The sequence below is a fragment of the Hyla sarda genome, chromosome 1 (genome assembly GCF_029499605.1).
Source record: "Hyla sarda isolate aHylSar1 chromosome 1, aHylSar1.hap1, whole genome shotgun sequence".
In the NCBI taxonomy this organism is placed as follows: Eukaryota; Metazoa; Chordata; class Amphibia; order Anura; family Hylidae; genus Hyla; species Hyla sarda.
Window position 1 is genome coordinate 216,464,101 of NC_079189.1, and position 23,912 is coordinate 216,488,012.

The window sequence follows — 23,912 nt, forward strand, 5'->3', positions numbered from 1 at the left end:
AGGAGCAGTATAGTTCCCCCCACATTAGGTGCAGTATAGTTCCCCCACATCAGGTTCAGTATAGTTCCCCCACATTAGGTGCAGTACAGTTCCCCCACATTAGGTGCAGTACAGTTCCCCCACATTAGGTGCAGTACAGTTCCCCCACATTAGGTGCAGTACAGTTTCCCCACATTAGGTGCAGTACAGTTCCCCCACATTAGGTGCAATACAGTTCCCCCGCATTAGGTGCAATATAGTTCCCCCACATTAGGTGCAGTTTAATTCCCCCCACATTAGGTGCAGTACAGTTCCCCCAAATTAGGTGCAGTATAGTTCCCCCACATTAGGTGCAGTATAGTTCCCCCACATTAGGTGCAGTATAGTTCCCCCACATTAGGTGCAGTATAGTTCCCCACATTAGGTGCAGTATAGTCCCCCCACATTAGGTGCAGTATAGTTCCCCTCACATTAGGTGCAGTACAGTTCCCCCACATTAGGTGCTGTATAGTTCCCCCACATTAGGTGCAGTATAGTTCCCCCACATTAGGTGCAGTATAGTCCCCCACATTAGGTGCAGTATAGTTCCCCCACATTAGGTGCAGTATAGTTCCTCCACATCAGGTGCAGTACAGTTCCCCCACATTACATGCAGTATAGTTCTCCCACATTAGGTGCAGTATAGTTCCCCCCACATTAGGAGCAGTATAGTTCCCCCCACATTAGGAGCAGTATAGTTCCCCCCACATTAGGTGCAGTATAGTTCCCCCACATCAGGTTCAGTATAGTTCCCCCACATCAGGTGCAGTATAGTTTCCCCACATTAGGTGCAGTACAGTTCCCCACATTAGGTGCAGTATAGTTCCCCACATTAGGTTGGCAGTATAGTTCCCCACATTAGGTTGGCAGTATAGTTCCCCACATTAGGTTGGCAGTATAGTTCCCCACATTAGGTTGGCAGTATAGTTCCCCACATTAGGTTGGCAGTATAGTTCCCCACATCAGGTGCAGTATAGTTCCCCACATTAGGTGCAGTATAGTTATATACCTATCTGCATCAATATTTAGTAGTGACAAGAATGATGTAATGATGAGAATAAGTGACATAATCTGGAGAGTAATTTTCCTAAATTTTTCCCAAAACACTTAGTGTAATGTTATCACATCTTCAGCATTTATTAGATGTTCTAGTAAATGTAGAGAGGGTAGAAGGTACTAAATGACACCAGTATAGCAATTTTTATGGATATTCTTATGTGACCATGTAATCAGTGCAATGTCATATTGAAATGAAGCTTTCTTCCATTGGGGTATAATAAAAGACCCATATCAATTAACCATTTACTTTAACACTTATCCGCTTGTGGATCATAAGACCCACATAGCTCTTCAATTAACCTTTCTTACCTGAAAAAAACTGAAAAATGTATCTGAGAGGTCAGAGCATCTATAGGAAAATAAAGCATGTCTGATTTGTAAGAATATTGTAAAAATAATTTCTATGTATGTCAGATTTGGAGCATATTTGATCAAATAAAGCAAATGTTCAATAAACCCAACAATCTGCAGTACCATATAACCTAGCGTTAAGGAGACATCCAAACCTAAAATGTGAATGTGTGGTGCCCCAAATGTCATCGAGTAGGGAGCTGCTGGGGATTGAGGTAGATGGGTATACATTTTTTTATTTCTTTTATTTATATAGAGCTCCTAGTAAAACATATATATATATATATATATATATATATATATATATATATATCATAAGAAAGAAATGTCCGGCACTCAGGTGTTTGCAGGTAAAAGCTTGGTATGGCTTTATTCTCAACGGTCAGCACAGGACAGGATCTAACGCGTTTTGCACGTTTTGTGTTGAGCGGCATAGGCCATATTCGAATTCGCGAATATATGGACGAATATTCGTCATATTCACGAATATTCGCATATTCGTAATAGTCCCGTTTTATTTTCGCATATGCGAATATTCACGTATGCGAAAATTAACACATACGAAAATTTGTATACACAAAAATTAACACATGCGAAAATTCGCATATGCAAAGTTTCACATATGCGAAAAGTAGCATATGCAAAGTTTCGCATATGCGAATATTCGCACACCAGTCTCGCACAGTAGTATTAGAGCCTTCTTACACCACATAAGCTGGAAGCAGAGAGGGATGATCACTGTGATGTGTACTGTGAAAAAAATAAAAAAATAAAAATGAATATTCGTAATTACGAATATATAGCGCTATATTCGCGAATTCGCGAATGTGCGATATTCGCGAATAAAATTCGAACTGCAAATATTCGCGAGCAACACTACTGAAGAGTGCTTAATCTACAATTAAGCACTCTTCAGTGCGAAACGCGTCAGATCCTGTTCTGTGTTGGCCGTCGAGAATAAAGCCATACCAAGCTTTTACCTGCAAACACCTGAGTGCCGGACATTTCTTTCTTATGATCTTGGTTGAAACGGGGGCGGTACCGGTGTCCGTAGCACAAGGAGGCGCAGCGGACGTAGGAGTGGTGAGCGGCTCTACCTTGCTTTTATATATATGCAAATCAAAAAAGTTTCAGTATCTTGTAATACCTTTTTTATTGGACTAACAGAATTTTGTAGTCCAATAAAAAGGGTATTACAAGATACTGAAACATTTTTTGATTTGCACCTGCATCACTGGACTAATACGGCTACTCAAATTTACTATATATATATATATATATATATATATATATATATATATATATATATATATATGTTTAACTGTCTTTATATATACATTTATTTTAGTGGGAGAGGAGAATAAGCTACTGTAGGAAACAGTGCTATAGCTATGAAGGACATACTGGCCACAAAGTAGTATAGGCCTCCACCACCTCCAGCCTGTTCAGGGAACTGGCGGAAAGTTCCCTGCAGTGCCGAGTTTTAATTGCATTGGTGTATTTAAACACCAACTCCCTCCCCGCCAGCGCTTTATGAGGCAGCAGCGCTATTTGTGCTGCCTGCCTCATTCTGTATTGACCAGACCTGATTAGAGGAGGTTTGATTCGAAAACTTGTAGAGTAGTGTGGGACTCGGCCCAGGTGAGTGTCCTAAGGTGGGACAGTTTATTAAAAGGAAGTGGCACAGTTTATTTGGGGGCATAGTAGCAGTTTAGGGGCACTTTCGTTTAGCTCTGAGATCTTGTTGTGAGACCCATTTCTGCGCTTACAAAATGAAAGCAAATACTTGAACAATATTAATATAAAAAATCTTGTTTTGCAGCCCTGGGAGTGTAATAGCAGAATTTGTGATCCTGTTTCTAGTATCCAGTGCTGACAGCAAGTCATTTTCTTTATCTACTGCTCAGAAAATCTTCTCGGAGAATCTTATTAATGCTTCTAGGACTACAAAATTCCAGTTTGACATTGACAAAAGCTCACTTCAGTTGTCAGGTAAGTAGTCAATAATCTGATCTTCACAACCTTATCATACATTATATATCACACATTCCTATTCATGTCTCATGCTGCAAAGATATAAACTGCTTGTAATGGACGGATTGGCAGCAACTCCAAGAGCAATGTTTATAATCATAATAGTAAATATTCTTTTATGTCTCCTTTGGACATAAATTATGTTTAGCCTTTTTTTTTCTTTGGCCTAAAAGAAATGCCATAAAAATCACCTGCTTATCTTTTTTTTTTTTTTTTTTTTTTTAAATCCATGATGCATTTTTTGGGCAATTTTTCTCAAATTAGGCCCCTTTCACATTGCCATTAAGACACGGCAGTGTGACAGCCAATCAGGGAACCCGGAGAGAATAGTGGGAGAAAAAATACTGCAAGTGTAGTCTTTTTCCCCCGCTACAAATCAACAGTGCCCGACAGACCCAATAGGTTATAATGGGATTCATCGGTACCCATTGTTGCCTATTGTTCCCCGTCCAGACAATGGCTGTTTAAGTAAAAAAAAAAATAAATAAGAGGACTTAACGGCCGTTCTCGACAGGGCATTATAGTATTGTTAAAGTAGCCTAAGTATGTATTAGTATATGCATTACTTTTTGTGGTGTTTTTTCAACTGTGTTAGTCCTTTAAAGGGGTATTCCAGGAAAAAATTGGCTCCAGAAAGTTAAACAGATTTGTAAATTACTTCTATTAAAAAATCTTAATCCTTTCAGTACTTATGAGCTTCTGAAGTTAAGGTTGTTCTTTTCTGTCTAAGTGCTCTCTGATGACTACTGTCTCGGGAAACGCCCAGTTTAGAAGAGGTTTACTATGGGGATTTGCTTCTAAACTGGGCGTTTCCAGAGACAGCTGTCATCAGAGAGGACTTAGACCGAAAAGACCAACCTTAACTTCAGAAGCTCATAAGTACTGAAAGGATTAATATTTTTTTAATAGAAGTAATTTACAAATCTGTTTAACTTTCTGGAGCCAGTTGATATAGAAAAAAAAAGTTTTTTCCTGGATAACCCCTTTAATGTGATTCTTTTATCATGCGACTCATGGATTTCTATTAAAGAATGTAAGAAAAACTCTAGAAAAAATGTCCACATACACATTTTTTTCTGCCATTTTTTTCCCAACCTATAAAGGTCTATGGGAGGAAAAACTCCACAAAATAGGGAAAAATGCATAAAGCAATTTTCAAAAATTTCCAAGGACAAAAAAACACAACTGAAGGGTATAAACAATCCACAAAGAAAAACACATGTCTCTATGGTGTTCATATTTCCCTATTGACTCCCAGCTAACGCTTTTTACTGAAAAACAAGTGTCTGAATCTACCCTTATACTGGTATCAATGTATTTGGTGGATTAAGTTGAGAAAAATTTAAGGGTACAAGCTTTTAAGACCAAGCAAAATAGTTCTCATTCTGCTCTTGCCTAGAAGAATTTCTTGCTCTTAAAACCTCTTGACTGTATGAGAATATTCACTGTGACGCATCAATAATCGAATGACTGTTCCTTCCTGCTAAAATGAACCTGCATTTCCAGCATTTCATAATGTACAATGACACATGCCTTGTTTTATATTAAGTCATTTGAATATCTAGTTTTAGCAGATGAGTGTTCATGTGGCATGAGGAAATTCTAGATTAAATCTCACCAAATTGATAAAATGTGGTTTCGAAAATTACATTTAACCTATTAAATTATTTCTAGTGGAGTCACAATTAAATAACAAATGTTCTGTATTTAAATACGGGCTCTAGCCCTATATCTAAATATCCAGCCCATTTTAGAGTGGCTTTTTGGCACTCCCTGGCACCCAGCATACAGGGAACTTGTTCACAACTTTACCCTAGTTATAACCTTGGGGCAGGATATGCCATACAGTACATGTTTAAAATGGCCTAACACATCAGAAAGCTGTTAACCAAACATAGCCCTTGACTCCCCTAAATATGGGGAGAAGGGAGTAAAGTTATAAGGATATTCCCATTGAAAGAAATTATTCTCTATCCACAATATAAGGCATAAGAAGTTAGTTGGTTGGACCACTGAGACCCCCACCAAACCCAAGAACAAGGCCACCCAACATTGCCATATTTATCGTAAGGATCAATTGGTAGGGGTTATGTAGATTGCACCCAAATGGTGACACATTGACGGTCTATCCTAATGATAGGCCAGCAGTATTAATGTCCTATAGAACCCCTTTAAACCCAGGGATAGTGTTGATTTCTAATAATTAATGTTAATGTTTCCCTTTAGAAATCCCAGTCGAGGACGCGGAAAACCTCATATATTGTGGTAAGATCACATAACTTCATATTTGTTTTTAATGTTATGCATATAATACATTTAGAATAAATTATAAGTTTATTGTTCCTTTCTTTAATATTGGGTCCAAAGGGGGGTAAGGTTTCTCCTTGAGGAGAGCATCATAACAATGTTTAGAAACTTATAGGACATTAAAGGGGTACTCCAGGGAAGTATGTGTGTGTATGTGTGTGTGTGTGCTTATATATATATATATATATATATATATAGAAAGAATTTTCGTAAAGGGAACCTTTAAAATATTGCTTTTAATTTATCCTTTAAAAAATATACAAAAAACAAAAAACAAAATAATGAATGAAAGATTTTTTTGGAAAAAATTTTTTGGAAAAAATCTTTTGAAAAATTATTTTCTTGACCGCCACCAGTGTATATGATTAACTTGTGTTCAAACAATGTTCATAATTCCGTAATAATTCTGAAAGTTCAAACAATGTTCATAAGTTCCTGTGTGTTAAAGGTCTATCGATCAATCTCAGTATCGGTGCCTATTCACATAGGTAGCCGCTGTGCCTGCGTTATTCTCCTTTTCTTATTTCGATATGTAATAAGCGCATCCACATTGGAATACCAGTACAATACAACAACAATTCCGTAATATAGTGCTGTGTTAAATTGCAATTAATCTCATATTGCTATATGCTTGTTCACATTCATGCCGGTTGCGATATATTGGTTATACTCCACATGAGTGTGTTCATTGGTATACAGGGTTAATCACCATCCCGGGCGTGTATCCAACACCTTGTATGTGCGCTTGTTCACACTCCTGCTAATGGATCGTCAATCTGGGTATATGTACGAACCCCTATATATGTGTTTGTTCACACTGCTGCCGGTTGATTGCCCTTCTGGGCGTATGTCCAACACCTTATATAGGTGCTTATTCACACTCCTACTGGTTGTAATATTTGAATAGTTTACAGATTAAAGTTCCTAAATAAATCGTTTTATCACCGGCTGAGGCATATATCCTCCACTGTATAACACTCTCCGATTGGGATCAATTTAATTCACATATGAATATATACGGTCCTGGTTGTTCGTCCTCGTATTTGTTTTATTTTTGTAGTTCTAATATCCACTCTGCGTTATTAGGTTTTAGCTTTCTGTTCACATTGATGTATTCATGTCTCAGCCTTTTTTAACCCTCTACATGAGACATTCGCAGTCACCACAGCACCTCATTCATACAGTGTTATCTGTTAATTATTATTATACTGAGGTGTATATATTCACTGCACTGTGGAGCTCTATATAGTGAATACTCAGGGTGTAATTCATACACCTCGATTCTTCACTATTACTTGTAGTGAGTATATTACTATGTATGTGAACCCATCAATCATCACAATACCAATAAATCACCACATGCATATTTCACACAATTTGTAGCCTTTTTGTTACTCATGCACAAATAGATTCAGGTATGATTGGACGATTGCATATAAACCTCTGAGTACGTAAAGACTCTATTCACATTGTGTTGCGGTCACACATATTGTTCAGCGTATATGGAGCCAATTGCAGATATGAGGATATTATCCAGTTTAATAATTTGTAGAGTTCAAACGTTAGTAGTCATTAATTGTAGTTGTATTTAGTATGCACAGTCTATAATGCGATTGTCAGCAACTTATGACCTTTATCATATTGATATATTTAAATATGCACTTATTTCTTTTTGTTATCCATTTGCATATTTGATATATTTTATACAAGTGTTCCGTAATTATTATTCACTTAGTATCATATTTCCTTTCCCACAGGAATCCATTTACACTTTGCATGCATGCATTGCCTTATATCTTGTTTTAGAGAGGTCAATAGAAAAAAGTGCATACACCTGGTCCCAATCACCTTCTCTGCACATAGACACGACAGGTAACTGACGTAGCAAGCAGTGATAGGTAGAACCAGAAAGGAAGGAGGGTGGAGTGGGAATGACGTCCTATTTAAGGAAGATACAATGGCGGCATTTGGTGCTGACCGCCATCAGTGTCGGACATCAAACAACATGGCTCTATACTTTTGATGAAAGAAAATGGCCTAATATGGTTCCTGAAGACCTGGCAAAAGAAACGCGTCGAACCTAGACAATGTGAACTGCATCCTTGATCTACACCAGGTTTTTTCTTTCCATTTGCACTTTTTTCTATTGACCTCTCTAAAACAAGATATAAGGCAATGCATGCATGCAAAGTGTAAATGGATTCCTGTGGGAAAGGAAATATGATACTAAGTGAATAATAATTACGGAACACTTGTATAAAATATATCAAATATGCAAATGGATAACAAAAAGAAATAAGTGCATATTTAAATATATCAATATGATAAAGGTCATAAGTTGCTGACAATCGCATTATAGACTGTGCATACTAAATACAACTACAATTAATGACTACTAACGTTTGAACTCTACAAATTATTAAACTGGATAATATCCTCATATCTGCAATTGGCTCCATATACGCTGAACAATATGTGTGACCGCAACACAATGTGAATAGAGTCTTTACGTACTCAGAGGTTTATATGCAATCGTCCAATCATACCTGAATCTATTTGTGCATGAGTAACAAAAAGGCTACAAATTGTGTGAAATATGCATGTGGTGATTTATTGGTATTGTGATGATTGATGGGTTCACATACATAGTAATATACTCACTACAAGTAATAGTGAAGAATCGAGGTGTATGAATTACACCCTGAGTATTCACTATATAGAGCTCCACAGTGCAGTGAATATATACACCTCAGTATAATAATAATTAACAGATAACACTGTATGAATGAGGTGCTGTGGTGACTGCGAATGTCTCATGTAGAGGGTTAAAAAAGGCTGAGACATGAATACATCAATGTGAACAGAAAGCTAAAACCTAATAACGCAGAGTGGATATTAGAACTACAAAAATAAAACAAATACGAGGACGAACAACCAGGACCGTATATATTCATATGTGAATTAAATTGATCCCAATCGGAGAGTGTTATACAGTGGAGGATATATGCCTCAGCCGGTGATAAAACGATTTATTTAGGAACTTTAATCTGTAAACTATTCAAATATTACAACCAGTAGGAGTGTGAATAAGCACCTATATAAGGTGTTGGACATACGCCCAGAAGGGCAATCAACCGGCAGCAGTGTGAACAAACACATATATAGGGGTTCGTACATATACCCAGATTGACGATCCATTAGCAGGAGTGTGAACAAGCGCACATACAAGGTGTTGGATACACGCCCGGGATGGTGATTAACCCTGTATACCAATGAACACACTCATGTGGAGTATAACCAATATATCGCAACCGGCATGAATGTGAACAAGCATATAGCAATATGAGATTAATTGCAATTTAACACAGCACTATATTACGGAATTGTTGTTGTATTGTACTGGTATTCCAATGTGGATGCGCTTATTACATATCGAAATAAGAAAAGGAGAATAACGCAGGCACAGCGGCTACCTATGTGAATAGGCACCGATACTGAGATTGATCGATAGACCTTTAACACACAGGAACTTATGAACATTGTTTGAACTTTCAGAATTATTACGGAATTATGAACATTGTTTGAACACAAGTTAATCATATACACTGGTGGCGGTCAAGAAAATAATTTTTCAAAAGATTTTTTCCAAAAAATTTTTTCCAAAAAAATCTTTCATTCATTATTTTGTTTTTTGTTTTTTGTATATTTTTTAAAGGATAAATTAAAAGCAATATTTTAAAGGTTCCCTTTACGAAAATTCTTTCTAATTAAAATTTGGGAGACCTAACCTATGCAGTGGTCAGTACCACAAAAAACTTTTCTGTATATATATATATATATATATATATATATACTAGCTGAGTACCCGGCGTTGCCTGTTTTTTCCTTCCTCATCCTTGTTGGGGAGGAAAATCAACAAAGGAGGAAGCTTTTGACTTCAAATCCCATCCCCATATATTGTTGTCATATCCCAACCCCATATCCCGTCCTCATATCCCGTCCTCATATCCCGTCCTCATACCCCGACCTCCTATCCAGTCCTCCTATCCCGTCCTCCTATCCAGTCCTCCTATCCCGTCCTCCTATCCCGTCCTCCTATCCCGTCCTCCTATCCCGTCCTCCTATCCCGTCCTCCTATCCCGACCTCCTATCCCGACCTCCTATCCCGACCTCCTATCCCGACCTCCTATCCCGACCTCCTATCCCGACCTCCTATCCCGTCCTCTTATCCCGTCCTCCTATCCCGTCCTCCTATCCCGTCCTCCCATCCCGTCCTCCCATCCCGTCCTTCTATCCCGACCTCCTATCCTGTCCTCCTATCCCGTCCTCCAATCTCGAGCTCTTATCCCGACCTCTTATCTCGACCTCTTATCTCGACCTCCTATCTCGACCTCCTATCTCGACCTCCTATCTCGACCTCCTATCTCGACCTCCTATCTCGACCTCCTATCTCGACCTCCTATCCCGACCTCCTATCCCGACCTCCTATCCCGACCTCCTATCCCGACCTCCTATCCCGACCTCCTTTCCTGTCGTCATATCTTGACCTCCTATCCCATCCTCCTATCCAGACCTCCTATCCCATCCTCATATCTCGACCTCCTATCTTGACACCAGTCATGGCTGGATGATGTCATTCCCTGATTTCATGCATGTAAGTGACAAAAAAAATTCTGAAACTGCTCATTTTAACTCATGAATGATGTTTACACAATTAAACAGGTTGATGAGAGGGAAAGGATATGCTATGGGTTTAGTTCTCCAGAGTACCCCTTTAATGCTCCACTGGAAATTATGTGAAAAAGAACGTACAAAGCAGTTCCCTCATGCCAACTTTTCAAGACCGCTTTTCCATAAAGTCAGTGTTTCACAACAACCAGGAATTTTATAAACTAATCACCCCAAAAAAGCTGGTCACAGATAGGTAATCTTGTCTACTGAGTAGATTTCTGACATGTTTTTAAGATTCCTGGTTGGAGTTACAGGGGTACTTCAGTGGAAAACAACTGGTGCCAGAAAGTTACACAGATTTGTAAATTACTTCTATTTAAAAATCTTAATACTTCCATTACTTATCACCTGCTGTATGCGCCAGAGAAAGCTCTTTTCTTTTTCAATTTATTTTCGTCTAACCACAGACAGATGTGTCAGCAGAGAGCACAGTGGTCAGACAGAAAAGAAATGTAAAAAGAAAAGAACTTCCTCTGGAGCATACCGCAGCTGATAAGTACTGAAAGGGTTAAGATTTTTAAATAGAAGTAATTTACAAATCTGTTTAACTTTCTGGCACCAGTTGTTTTCCACTGGAGTACCCCTTTAAACACTAGTTTTAAAGGGGTACTCTACCCCTAGATATCTTAGGATAGGGGATAAAATGTCTGATTGCGGGGGTCCCACCACTGGGGACCCCCGCGATTTATCCTGCAGTACTCCTGTTCATGAGCTGCACAGAGTGAAGATCGCTCCGCGGCTAATGACGGGCACCACCTTCCATAGGTTTGCATTGAGTGGGCGTGGTGTGACATCATGAGGGGGCGGATCCGTGTCGTCACGATACCCTGGCCCCTGTATTTCCCGTCATCAGCTACGGAGTGATCTCAGTGCAGATCAATGCAGATCTCTGTACGAACGCCGGGTGTGTGCAGCGGGGGTCGTGACATCATGGCCATGCCCCTTTATATGTCACACCACGCCTTCTCAATGCAAGTCTATGGGAGAGGGTGTGGTGGCTGCCACGCCCCCTCCCATAGACTTGCATTAAGGGGGTGTGGTGTGACGTGATGGGGGGGGGGGGGGGTGTGACGTCATGATCATGGCTGCCTGCTCCAAGCGTTCGGAACAAAATGTTCCAAATGCTGGGGGAGCAGAGTACCCCTTTAAGGGGTAGATCTTCTATTAGACCTTTAATGGCCCCACTCCAAACATTGCCCTTAGTGTCTGAAGCAATGTATTCAGATTATTATTACTATTTTCTGAACAGATTGTGGTATTGGAGGACCTTCAGTATCAAGCAGAATAGTAGGAGGTGAACCAGCATCTTTAGGGTCATGGCCCTGGCAGGCCAGTCTGCGTTTAAATGGCGTTCATAGATGTGGAGCGTCACTCATCAGCAATACTTGGCTTGTATCTGCTGCTCACTGTTTTGAAAGGTAAGTGGTCATCTGCATTCTACATAGGAATTCATTTATCATTAGAATCCTGAGTAAGGTTTTAGAACTAATGGCAATGATCTGGGAATGGGAATGAAATACTCCAGACTGCAAAGACCCTACCTGCTTGTGCAAGGCTTTACCATAATATATACAGTACAGTAAAATATAGAATATACAGTGGTAATAGGGTCATACATAAAAGAGGGGATATATAACTTGATCTCATATAAAATTGACATCAGTCATGGTGCTTCTTTGTGTATGGCTGGCATTTATGGTAGCACTAGAGCTGAATATTATAAGTTTATTTTTGTGGGTATCTGTGGCAGGAATTGGTAAAAGACAATGGCCCTTATTTACTAACAAAGGAGTGTAGGTTTTTTATTCCCTACAATTTATTTTCCACGGTATTTACTAAGGTTTTCCTACATTTTCCACTTTCCCTACACTTTGCTTTTTTTACACATGCTCTGATCTGTAGGGTTTTCCTCAGCTCAAATCCACCACATTTTATGTGAAAACCTTAGTAAATATGTTGGGTTTCTGTGAAAATGTCAGGAACACGCCCCATTTCTGAGACCACACCCCCTTTCCCGGCAGCCATGCCCTCTTTTCGGGTTTTCTTAGCAAATAGAGAGTTAGTCGGGGTTTATTCAATTCTGGCGCAAATTCTGGTGCACTATCTGGCGCAGACAGAATTTCTGGCGCAATGCAACAGAATCTGGCGCACAACCCGACAAAACATGTCGGGTTTCAATAGTAAATGTAGGCCAATGTGGTTGACACTAATAGGACACTTTGGCTTTTATTTAAAGGGACTATATCACCTAGATTATTTTACTTATTAGAGCCAGATAATGAACTTTGTTTGAGGGTGCGTTCACACGCTAGTAACTAGCAGCGGATTTTCCGCTGCGGGAAACCCGCTGTGAGTTACGCTACCATTCATTTGAATGGGTCCACGGACAGTCCGCAAATCTGACACTATTGCGGACTTTCTGTGGACCCATTTAAATCAATGGTAGCATAACTCGCAGCGGAAAACCACTGCTAGTTACTAGCGTGTGAACGCACCCTTAATCTGTTTTTGTTTCTGTGTGTGATTTTTTTACTTCAATTGTTTAACATTATTTTGGGGGCAGCCATCTTGATTGAGCTTCTGTCCTGCTTTAACAGCATTTAGAGAGATGCTTTACACCAGCCACATGGATATATTAACCAACAAACTGGAGAGGACTCATTGACTTTTATGGGAGAGTTTTCTAGACATGCATAGTGATCTGTGCAGAAAAGGGAAGGATAGAAGCAATAAATAGCCTGTTCCCATCCCAATATACTGGTGTCACCTTTCACTATAATCCTGCCTGATGATAGTGAAAAGACTGCTGTAAAGTTATCATTACAGGACAGGAAGTGTCAGCTTATTGTTAGGCTTGGTGGTCAAAACTGCAGGATGATTTAAAAAAAATTGATAGTAAAATTGAAAATTAGAAGAAGAAAAACATCTACCATTTACCATTTATGAATGAAATTAATAACTAAAGTCTATATAAAAAATATATTGAACTATTTCAGGATTGAAAAACATAGGTTAATAAAACAAATGAATCCATGTTGTATTTAGCTGAGAAATTACATGTGAATTGAACTAAACCACAAAGCTGGCAACATTGATGCATTTATGTACATGCATAAATATATATATATATATAAATACCACATCTCTTTGTGAGATAACCCCTTTCAATAGCATGGCAGTTATCTGTGTATAAATAGGAAATATTAACTTTCTGGTCAATAATGGGACAACTTATCACTTGGCAATACTGCCCTAACTGTATAATATGAGTGATGCCTTATACATTCCATGGTTTATAAGTAAATAGTAGTAAATTTTAATATACATCAAATGATTTATTTTTACATTTTTCTGTTATCTTTTTTTTATGTCTCCTCAGCAATAAAATAGTTAATATGTGGACAGTAATTCTAGGTACAGTTTCATCAAAGCCTCAATATGGATTAAAACTGAAACGGATCATAGTCAATGCAAATTTTAATGAGAGACACGGAAATGACATTGCGCTTCTTGAGCTGTCTCATCCACTAAACTTTAAGAAAGACATCCGTCCTGTATGTTTACCAAGTTCATCGGAGAACTTTGCAGATGATACGTCATGCTATGTTACAGGATGGGGAGCTCTTGAAAACGAAGGTAAGTACTATCAATAATATAATTAAGAATGCCTTGTATTAAAGGGGTATTCCGGCCTAGTGACGTCACACCACGCCCCCTCCATTCATGTCTATGGGAGGGGGCGTGACAGCCACCACGCTCCCTCCCATAGACATGAATGGAGGGGGCGTGGTGTGGTGTTACTAGGGGGCGTGGCCGTGACCTCACGTCCCTGTCTCAGAGGCAGCGCCTGGCACAGAATGCCGGGGGGGCTGCACAGAGATCGTGGGGGTCCCCAGCGACGGGACCTCTGCGATCATACATCTTATCCCCGATCCTTTGGATAGAGTATAAGATGTATAAAGTGTCGGAATACTCCTTTAAACAGCTGTGTATATATATATATATATATATATATATATATATATATATATATATATATATATATATACAGTGATCCCTCAACTTACAATGGCCTCAACATACAATAGTTTCAACATACAGTGGTCTTTTCTGGACCATTGTAACTTGAAACCAGACTCAACATACAATGGTACAGACAGTCCAGATCTGTGAAATGTGTCACAACTGGAGGAACTGACCAATCAGAATGGGAATTTACTGGTAAATCACCTGCATTACTGAAGTGCATGCACTGACTGGCTGTCTGGTAGCGCCCCCTACAGTAAAAGGGAGGAACTACAAGTTCTGTACTACTCCCTACCTGTGCCAGGGTTAGCTGCTCCTTTGGACACCAGGTAAGGGCGGCTCCATTTTGGACACTGCGTACTGTATAAGACCCTGAAGAAGCTCCTGTCCTCTACATAAACCATTGTTTCCCAACCAGGGTGCCTCCAGCTGTTGCAAAACTACAACTCTCAGCATGCCCGGACAGCCAACGGCTGTCCGGGCATGCTGGGAGTTGTAGTTTTGCAACAGCTGGAGGCACCCTGCTTGGGAAACACTGACATAGACAGTAATTATAGCTCCCAGCAGATCTTTCTTACTTTTCTATGTAAGAATTTGCTTTATCTATATTAGTTCTCTACTTATTTTTCTTTAATCCTCACTTTTTCCTATTTTTGGATGACATTTTGGTGACTTCAGAACCAATTACCAGGATTCCATAAAGTTCTGGTCTCAACATACAATGGTTTCAACATACAATGGTTGTCCTGGAACCAATTAATATTGTAACTTGAGGGACCACTGTGTATATATATATATATATATATATATATATATATAATATATATAGGGTAGGGCCACACATGCCCAATTTTGCTGCATATTTTCTGCAGCTGATTTTGCTACCCATTGACTTCAAAAAGCAGCAGTGAATATGAAGCAAAATACAGCATGTGTGACCTTACCCATATATAGCATAAAAAAACCAGTTCACATTCTATTGCACGACTAACCCTGGTAGGATTGGTGATGGAGGGTCTGAACAGAACCATAGACAGCAGTGTGAGCATAGCCTAACACAGATGCACATCTGCCAGTGGATATTAAACAAAAATATATAGATAAATAAAAGGTATTCTATTATTTCCAGTCTAAACTATTCCAATTCCAAGTGACGATAAACTTGTAAGCAAAAATGTCGAATTTTCTTGTACCTGCATAGCAACATAAAATGTGTTGTTTTGTTTTATTATTTACAGGCCCATCATCACCTAATCTTCAGCAAGCGGAAGTGAAGATAATAAGCTCAGCTTTATGTGGAAGCCCACAGATGTATGGAAATTTAATAAATCCATCCATGATATGTGCTGGATACATTGAGGGACAAATTGATGCCTGTCAGGTAAATTCTTGTAACATTACTTATGCCACCATATTACTTCTCTTGGTCATATATATATATATATATATATATATATATATATATATATATATACACACTTTTTTTTATTTTTTTTGTAAATATTTTATTCTATCTTTTCATGTGACAACGCTAAAGAAATGACACTCTGCTACAATGTAGAGTAGTGAGTGCACAGCCTGTATAACAGTGTTTAATGTTGTGTCCCCTCAAAATAACTAAACACACAGCCATTAGAGGGGTACTCTGCCCCTAGATGTCTGTTCGCGGGGCCCCCGCTGCTGGGGACCCCCACGATCTCCCTGCTGCACCCGGCATTCATTTAGAGCATCAGATACAGTTCCAAAGGCTCATGACTTCACGGCCATGCCCTGCTTGTGACATCACAGCCACGCCCCCTCAATGCAGGTGTGGTGGCCGTCATGCCCCCTCCCATAGACTTGCATTGAGGGGGCGTGACCGTTACATCACGAGCCTCCGCCCCGCATTGCCAGTCATCCGGTACAGAGCGAAGTTCGCTCCGTGCATCAGATGTCTGGGGTGCTGCTGCCGAGATCATGGGGGTCCCCAGTGATCAGACATCTTATCCTCTATCCTTTGGATAGGGGATAAGATGTCTAGGGGCAGAGTACCCCTTTAATGTCTAAACCTTGGCAACAAAAGTGAGTACACCCCAACAAAAAATCCAAATTGGGCCCAAATATTTAGTGTGACCACCATTATTTTCTAGCACTGCCTTAAAGGGTTACTCTGCCGTCCTATCCAAAGGGGATAAGATGTCTGATAGCGGGGGCCCACCGCTGGGGACCCCCGCGATTCCCCCCCCCCCCCACATCAGCAGCCCGTTACCTCCGGGGCTGATGATGGGCGGTGCAAGGGACGGGGCATCGTGATGTCACAGCCCCGCCCCCTTGTGACATCATGTCTGCCCCCTCAACGCAAGTCTATGGAAGGGGAGTCACATCATGTTATCCCCTATCCTTTGGGGGATATGATGTCTAACAGCGGAGTACCCCTTTAAGCATCTTGGGCATAAAGTTCACCAGAGCTTCACAGGTTACCACTGGAGTCCTCTTCCACTCCTTCATGACAACATCACAGAGCTGGTGGATCTTATGGACCTTGCACTTCCCTACATTCCATTTGAGGATGCGCCACAGATGCTCAATAGGGCTTAGGAGACATGTTTGGCCAGTCTATCATCTTTACTCTTAGGTTCTTTAGTAAGACAATGGTCGTCTTGGAGGTGTGTTTTGGGTTGTTATCATGTTGGAATATGCCCTGCAGACTAGTGTTAAAAGGGAGGGAGATCATGCTGGCAATTAGGGTTCCCTCAAGGAACTCTAGCTCCCCAGTGCCTGCAACATTCATGCAGTCCCATATCATTACACTCCCTCCACCATACTTGACTGTAGAGACAAGACATATTTGTCTTTGTACTTTTCATCTGTTTGTCACCACACACGCTTGAGACCATCTAAACCAGATAAGTTTATCTTGGTCTCATTGGACCACAGGACATGGCTCCAGTAATCCATGTCCTTAGTCTCCTTGTCTTTAACGAACTGTTTCCTCTGTAGAAGAGGCTTCCCTCTAGGACAACAGCCAGGCTGACCAATTTGATGCAGTGTGGGGCGTATGGTCTGAACACTGACAGGCTGACCCCCCAGCTCCTTCAACCACTGCAGCAATGCTGGAAGTGCTCATACATTTATTTTCAAAAGACAACCTTAGGATATGATGCTGAGCATGTGAACTCAACTTTTTTGGTCGGCCATGCAAGGGCATTTTTAAATGGAACCTGTCTTGTGAAACCTCTGTATGGTCTTGCCCACCTTGCTGCAGCTCAATTTAAGGGTCTTGGCAATCTTATTATAGCCTTGGTCATCTTTGAGTAGATCAACAATTCTGTTTGTTCGATCATCAGAGTTTTTTGCTATGAGGTGTTATGTTGAACTTCCAGTGACCAGTACTAGAGAGTGTGAGAGTGATAACACCAAATGTTAAACACCTATTCCCCATTCACACCTGAGACCTTGTCACATTAACGAGTCACATGACATTGGGGAAGGAAACTGGCCAATTGGGCCCAGTTTGTACATTTCCACTTAGGGGTGTACTCACTTTTGTTGCCAAGGTTTAGACATTAATGGCTGTGTGTTGTGTTATTTGGAGGGAACAGAAACATTGAACACTGTTATACAGGCTGTGCACTCACCAATTTACATTGTAGCGGAGTGTCATTTCTTCAGTGTTGTCACATGAAAAGTTTATATAAAATATTTACAAAAATGTTAAGGGTGTTCTCACTTATGTGAGATACAATGGGGGATATTTATCATTGTTGTCTTTGGAGTTTTTAAGTTATTATTTTTATTATTTTTTTTTGCTTTGGTTTAGCTTATGTGCAACATATTTATCATACATCAGAACCCCATTTTGTATAATTCCTTCTCTCTGAGACTTTTCTGCTCAAAAAGTCATAGTTGTGACTTTTAGTGAGACGTTTTTAAAAGTGCCCTCCAAAGACAGTTTTGTAAGCCAGATCTGACCTGGTTTAAATTTACGACTTTTTTGCAACTTTTATGTGTGTATATACAGTATTATACAACTGTGGTATGTTGGAGTATATATTAGGAACTGCTTCTGGCATTTATGAAACCTCATTTTTCTTCACTATGATTGAACGTAGCTTTAGAAACATACTAATATGTTGATTTTTACACTTTATCTACACAAGGGGGATTCCGGAGGTCCGCTGGTAACTACACAAAATAATGGAAAATGGGTGCTTGTTGGCGTTGTCAGCTTTGGAGATGGATGTGCCTTACCAGATAGGCCTGGTGTCTACTCCAGAGTGACATATTTGCGCAACTGGATCAGTAACAATTCGGGCCTGTGATGTACAACAGTTCTACTTTTTATAGTTCTACTTTACTTTTTTAAGAGGCTAATTACCCTGAAAAACTGAACATATCTGGATATTTATCATTTACTTTTCTAAGTACTCCCAACTTGTATTCTTGGAAATCTGCTGCTATACAAAAGCAGAAAAGACATGAAAAATATAGTCGATAATTCTATAAAGATAGCAAACATATTGGACTTCATTTACTAAGGCTTTTCCAGATTTTATAGAGTTTTATGTGTCGTGTGCCAGAATTTCTGCCAAAAAATCCTAATAACTCTCCACTTAAAACTCAACAAAGGGGTGTAGCCATCAAAGAAAAGGGGTGTGTCTCCAAAAAACCCTATATTTTCGAAAGAAACCTGCAAATTTACTATTGTTTCCACATAAAATGTGGTGGATTTAAGCTCTGGAAATCCCGACAGCTCAGCACAGGTGTAAAAAAGAGCAAAACATAGGGAAAATCCCCAGATACAATAGTAAATACCATGGAAAAATACCTGTCAGAAACATAAACCCACCATGAAAACTAGACTGCACTCTTAGTAAATGAGGCCCATTGTTGTCACTTATATGTGACTTTTAATTTTCCCTTGTCAATACAGGCAGATTATTAAAAAGCATGTAACTAGCTCTTTGAAGATCAGGTGCTGATCACAAGTTTATTATGTGTTCCTGTTATACAGGATTTCTTTATGGCACATTGCATTGCGTCAATGTAAAAATGTATGTCCATATATTAATTTTTCTGCATAACAATTTATTGTGCAATTATTTCTATGTAACAAAGTATTTCAATGTAAAAAATATATGCTTTATAATGTAGTAGTGAAATGGTATGCACTGTCTCTAATGTAAAAAATATGAGAAACATGATCAGAGCTTATGACACTACAGATTACCTGCACTGAATCCAAATGGACAGCACTTAAATACATGTGTAAACTAATACGGTAGCCATATCATCATGTAAATATTGGTTCTCTTATGATAATGTATCTAAGTCATTGTTGTACTGCACTTTAAATGTTTGATGTAACACATGTCCTGTTCTGTTATATATGTTTTATGCATTTTTTTGTATTTATATTTGTGTGACAACTCATGTCACCAAGTTCATTTCTTGTAGATATGGACATTTAAATAGGTACTCACCATTTGCGTTAGTCTATGCCGCCTGATAGGATCACAGAAAAGAAAAGGTTAAGTAAAATATATACCCATAGCAACCAATCAGATTTATTATTTCATTTTTGAAAAGGCCTCCGTGGGGGGAAATTGCAACTTTTGGTAAAAATGACACATAATCTTTCTTCTGTTGGTCCATACGATTACAACGATACCCATTTTATATAGGTTTAATTTTATTTTACTACAAAAAAATAAAAGGTATACAGTATATATATGTATTACCTTTTTGTATAAAAATTAGTAAGCCTAAAATTTTCCTCCTCTTACCCCTATAACACTTATTTTCTGTACATGGGGATGTATGAGGACTCCATTTTTGCACCATGGTGTGTAGTTTCTATCGGTACCATTTTTGTTTTGAGGGGCCTTTGTTTTTTTTTTATGTTTATGTCAATGAACAAGTTAGGTTATATTTTAACAGTTTGGAAATTTACACGTGCGGTAATGCCACATATGTTTATTTTTTTACATTATTTTATTTGAAAAATTGGAAAAGGAGAAAGGAACTTATTCGCATTTTTTTACATTTCTTTTCCCACATTTTATTTACTATTTTTTATTCTCTATAAGGGACTATTTCATGCAATCTTTAGATTGCAAACAGTGAACAATGCTGTCCCATTGCACAGCATTGATCAGTGTTATCGGTGCTCCATTACTCCAGGCAGCTGAGGCTGCCTGCACAAAAAAAAAATGAAATCATCAGATCCAAATTTAAAAATTTATGGCGGAGGTGAAGTCCATGGACTAATAGCAGAGAGGAGGAGAATCTGCTCTCCACAAATCAGTACCTCTTTTCCCCTTCTAGTGTATGGGAAGAGGAGGGGCTGCTGGGTGGAGCAGATCCTCCTTCTCTTGCTGACACTAACACAAACCATCCCCATAGTACCACAGGAGAAACAGAGTTTATCCCTATAGCCCTGTACCAACTAAACAGAGGTTTATTATTGTAATATATTGCAAAAATATTTGTTTGATATTTATATATGCATAAAGACTTTTCTTATTTTGTATTCCATATGCTAGTATAATGTTGTATAAATGTTGGTATAATGTTAAATATGTTCTATATGCTTGTATAATATTCTATAAATAAAGAGAAAATGTGTTTAACCATTATTATTCATATAGACTGTGACAAGTGTGAAAATAACTATATATATATATATATATATATATATATATATATATATAAATATAAAATATAAAATAAAATACATTACAATTGCATTGTTTTTTCAAGCTTGATTATCATATTCAATGTGTGATTAACCCCTTCAGAACATTGAATGTAAATGTACATCCTGGTGCACTGGTATCTAATACACCAGAACATACATTTAGCTGCAATCGCTTCATGCACGGTGGGTATCAGTTATAGGGGTCAGAATAGGACAATTTTAAACCTACCTATTTTGTTAAATACAATAATTATTATTATTAATACAATAATAGAAAAGCATGTAAACATGGGTATCATTTTAATAGTACTGACCAACAGAATACAGTTTTACTGTAAAGTGTAGTGCATAAAAACGAAACCATCCAAACACGCAAAATTGCAGTTTTTGTGGCCGGAGTAAGTGGTGTGATGCGTGTTTGTGTGTGTTGTGTAACGGAGTGGTAAACCATGGCTGTGAGAAGACATGACTGCACATGTGCATGAGTTAATGACAGGATGGAAGAGTAAGAGGGGTGGGTTTAAGATTGTGCGTCTGAGTAAGGGGCAGGATAGAAGTGTTCGGCAGGCTGTCAGTGACATAGGTGATTATTTTTAAGTTAAAGGGGTACTCTGGTGAAAACCTTTTTTCTTTTAAATCAACTGGTGGCAGAAAGTTAAGCATATTTGTAAATTACTTCTATTAAAAAATCTTAATCCTTCCAGTACTTATTAGCTGCTGAATACTACAGAGGAAATTCCTTTCTTTTTGGAACACTGATGACATCACGAGCACAGTGCTCTCTGCTGACATCTCTGTCCATTTTAGCAACCATGCATAGCAGATGTATGCTAAGGGCAGCATGGTGGCCCAGTGGTTAGCACTGCTGCCTTGCAGTGCTGGGGACTTGGGTTCAAATCCCACTAAGGACAACAATAAATAAAGCAATATTATTATAATAACGTGAGCAGAGAGAACTGTGCTCGTGATGTCATCAGAGAGCATTCCAAAAAGAAACAAATTTCCTCTGTAGTACTCAGCAGCTAATAAGTACAGGAAGGATTAAGATTTTTTAATAGAAGTAATTTACAAATATGTTTAACTTTCTGCCACCAGTTGATTTAAAAGAAAAAAGGTTTTCACCGGAGTACCCCTTTAATAAGTTAAAAATTTCCATTGGTTTTCATGAGGAATGGACAACTTTTAGAACTTTGCACAAATTTATATATATATATATATATATATATATATATATATTCTGTTTGTAGAGAATTTTGGAGGGCACTGCTCTTTTTTGTTTGTATATTCAGATACATGGGTATGCGGAGACAAATTTGCGAGCTAAGTGCCTCACTATTTCATAGTTTCACATTTGCATCTATTACACCATAGCTGTATAGCTCTCCATGTTTTAACTGCATATTCATGTTGCACCTATATCCTTGTGCTGGCAGTGTGCTGCTGCATTCTCCTGTTGCTGTATATATATATATATATATATATATATATATATATATATATATATATATATATATATATATATATTCTATTTGTAGAGAATTTTGGAGGGCACTGCTCTTTTTTGTTTGTATATTCAGATACATGGGTATGGGAGTGTTAATTGTGGTGTCAGTGGCCGTAGCTGCTAAATAACGTTTCACTGCCGGGGTGCTAAGTGAAGTAAAGTGCTAGTGTACATATATATTATAGAAGGAGAATATTCACTTGCACTCAGCGTTCCTGTGACTTGCTGTATTTCGGACAATTCCGTTGCGCTGGGAGAAGACAGAATGAAGGTGCTCAGAGGCTAACAGCCGTTTTCGCGCACGGCTGTGCGCGAAAACGGCTGTTAGCCTCTGAGCACCTTCATCCCATCATCTCCCAGCGCAACGGAATTGTCCGAAATACAGCAAGTCACAGGACCGGATAGTGCAAGTGAATATTCTCCTTCTATAATACATATATATATATATATATATCCTCATAATCCTCATAGCTCTTTTAGTAGTATACTGTTAAAAAAAATGAAGTGAAAAAAATCTACAGAAAATAAAATTTCTGAAATATTTGTTTATTCATAGCCAAACATCTATACAAAACTGTTAAAATATAAACAATTTTAACAGTTTTAATCATCTATAATCGGGTACTCCTTGCAGGAAACACTTACTAGTCTCACAGACACTTCACATGGTGAAGAAGGAGCAACAGGAAGTCATTTTCTTTTTGAATTTCCTTTCAGTCTGACCACAGTGCTCTCTGCTGACACCTCTGTCCATGTCAGGAACTGTCCGAAGCAGGATAGGTTTGGTATGGGGATTTGCTCCTGCTATGGCCAATTCCTAAAATGGACAGAGGTGTCAGCAGAGAGCACTGTGGTCAGACAAAAGGTAATTCAAAAAGATAAGAACTTCCTCTAAAACATACAGCAGCTAATAAGTACTGGAAGGGTTAAGATTTTGAAATAGAAGTAATTTACAAATCTGTTTAACTTTTTGGCGCCAGATGATTTAAAAAAAATGTTTGCCAGGGAAGTACCTCTTTAAGGCCAAAAGACATGCCAGAGTAAGGGGGTGAATATAAGTTAACAAAAGTGTAAAATCTGTTTTTGTATTTAGTTTACAAATTGTGAAATTTTAGAGTACCTGTCACCAAACTAAACTTTAATATATTTTTTCTTATGTAATTAGAAGACACTTTTTTAATTTACTTGCTGTTAACATTCTCA

The 23,912-nt window shown here is 38.6% G+C and overlaps 1 protein-coding gene across 3 annotated transcripts in view; it reads left to right on the forward strand.

The window, feature by feature from the left end:
* Positions 1-21,068, forward strand: part of LOC130304106 (transmembrane protease serine 11C-like) — a 63,532-nt gene extending 42,464 nt beyond the window's left edge. For all 3 annotated transcript variants that reach the window (XM_056551906.1, XM_056551904.1, XM_056551905.1), the window contains exons 5-10: positions 3,251-3,420; positions 5,689-5,727; positions 11,750-11,918; positions 13,880-14,136; positions 15,765-15,907; positions 18,666-21,068. In XM_056551906.1, coding sequence (XP_056407881.1) covers positions 3,251-3,420; positions 5,689-5,727; positions 11,750-11,918; positions 13,880-14,136; positions 15,765-15,907; positions 18,666-18,827 — 940 coding nt within the window. In that variant the 3' untranslated portion in view covers positions 18,828-21,068. The remainder of the gene's footprint in view (positions 1-3,250; positions 3,421-5,688; positions 5,728-11,749; positions 11,919-13,879; positions 14,137-15,764; positions 15,908-18,665) is intronic.
* Positions 21,069-23,912: the final 2,844 nt, after the last annotated feature.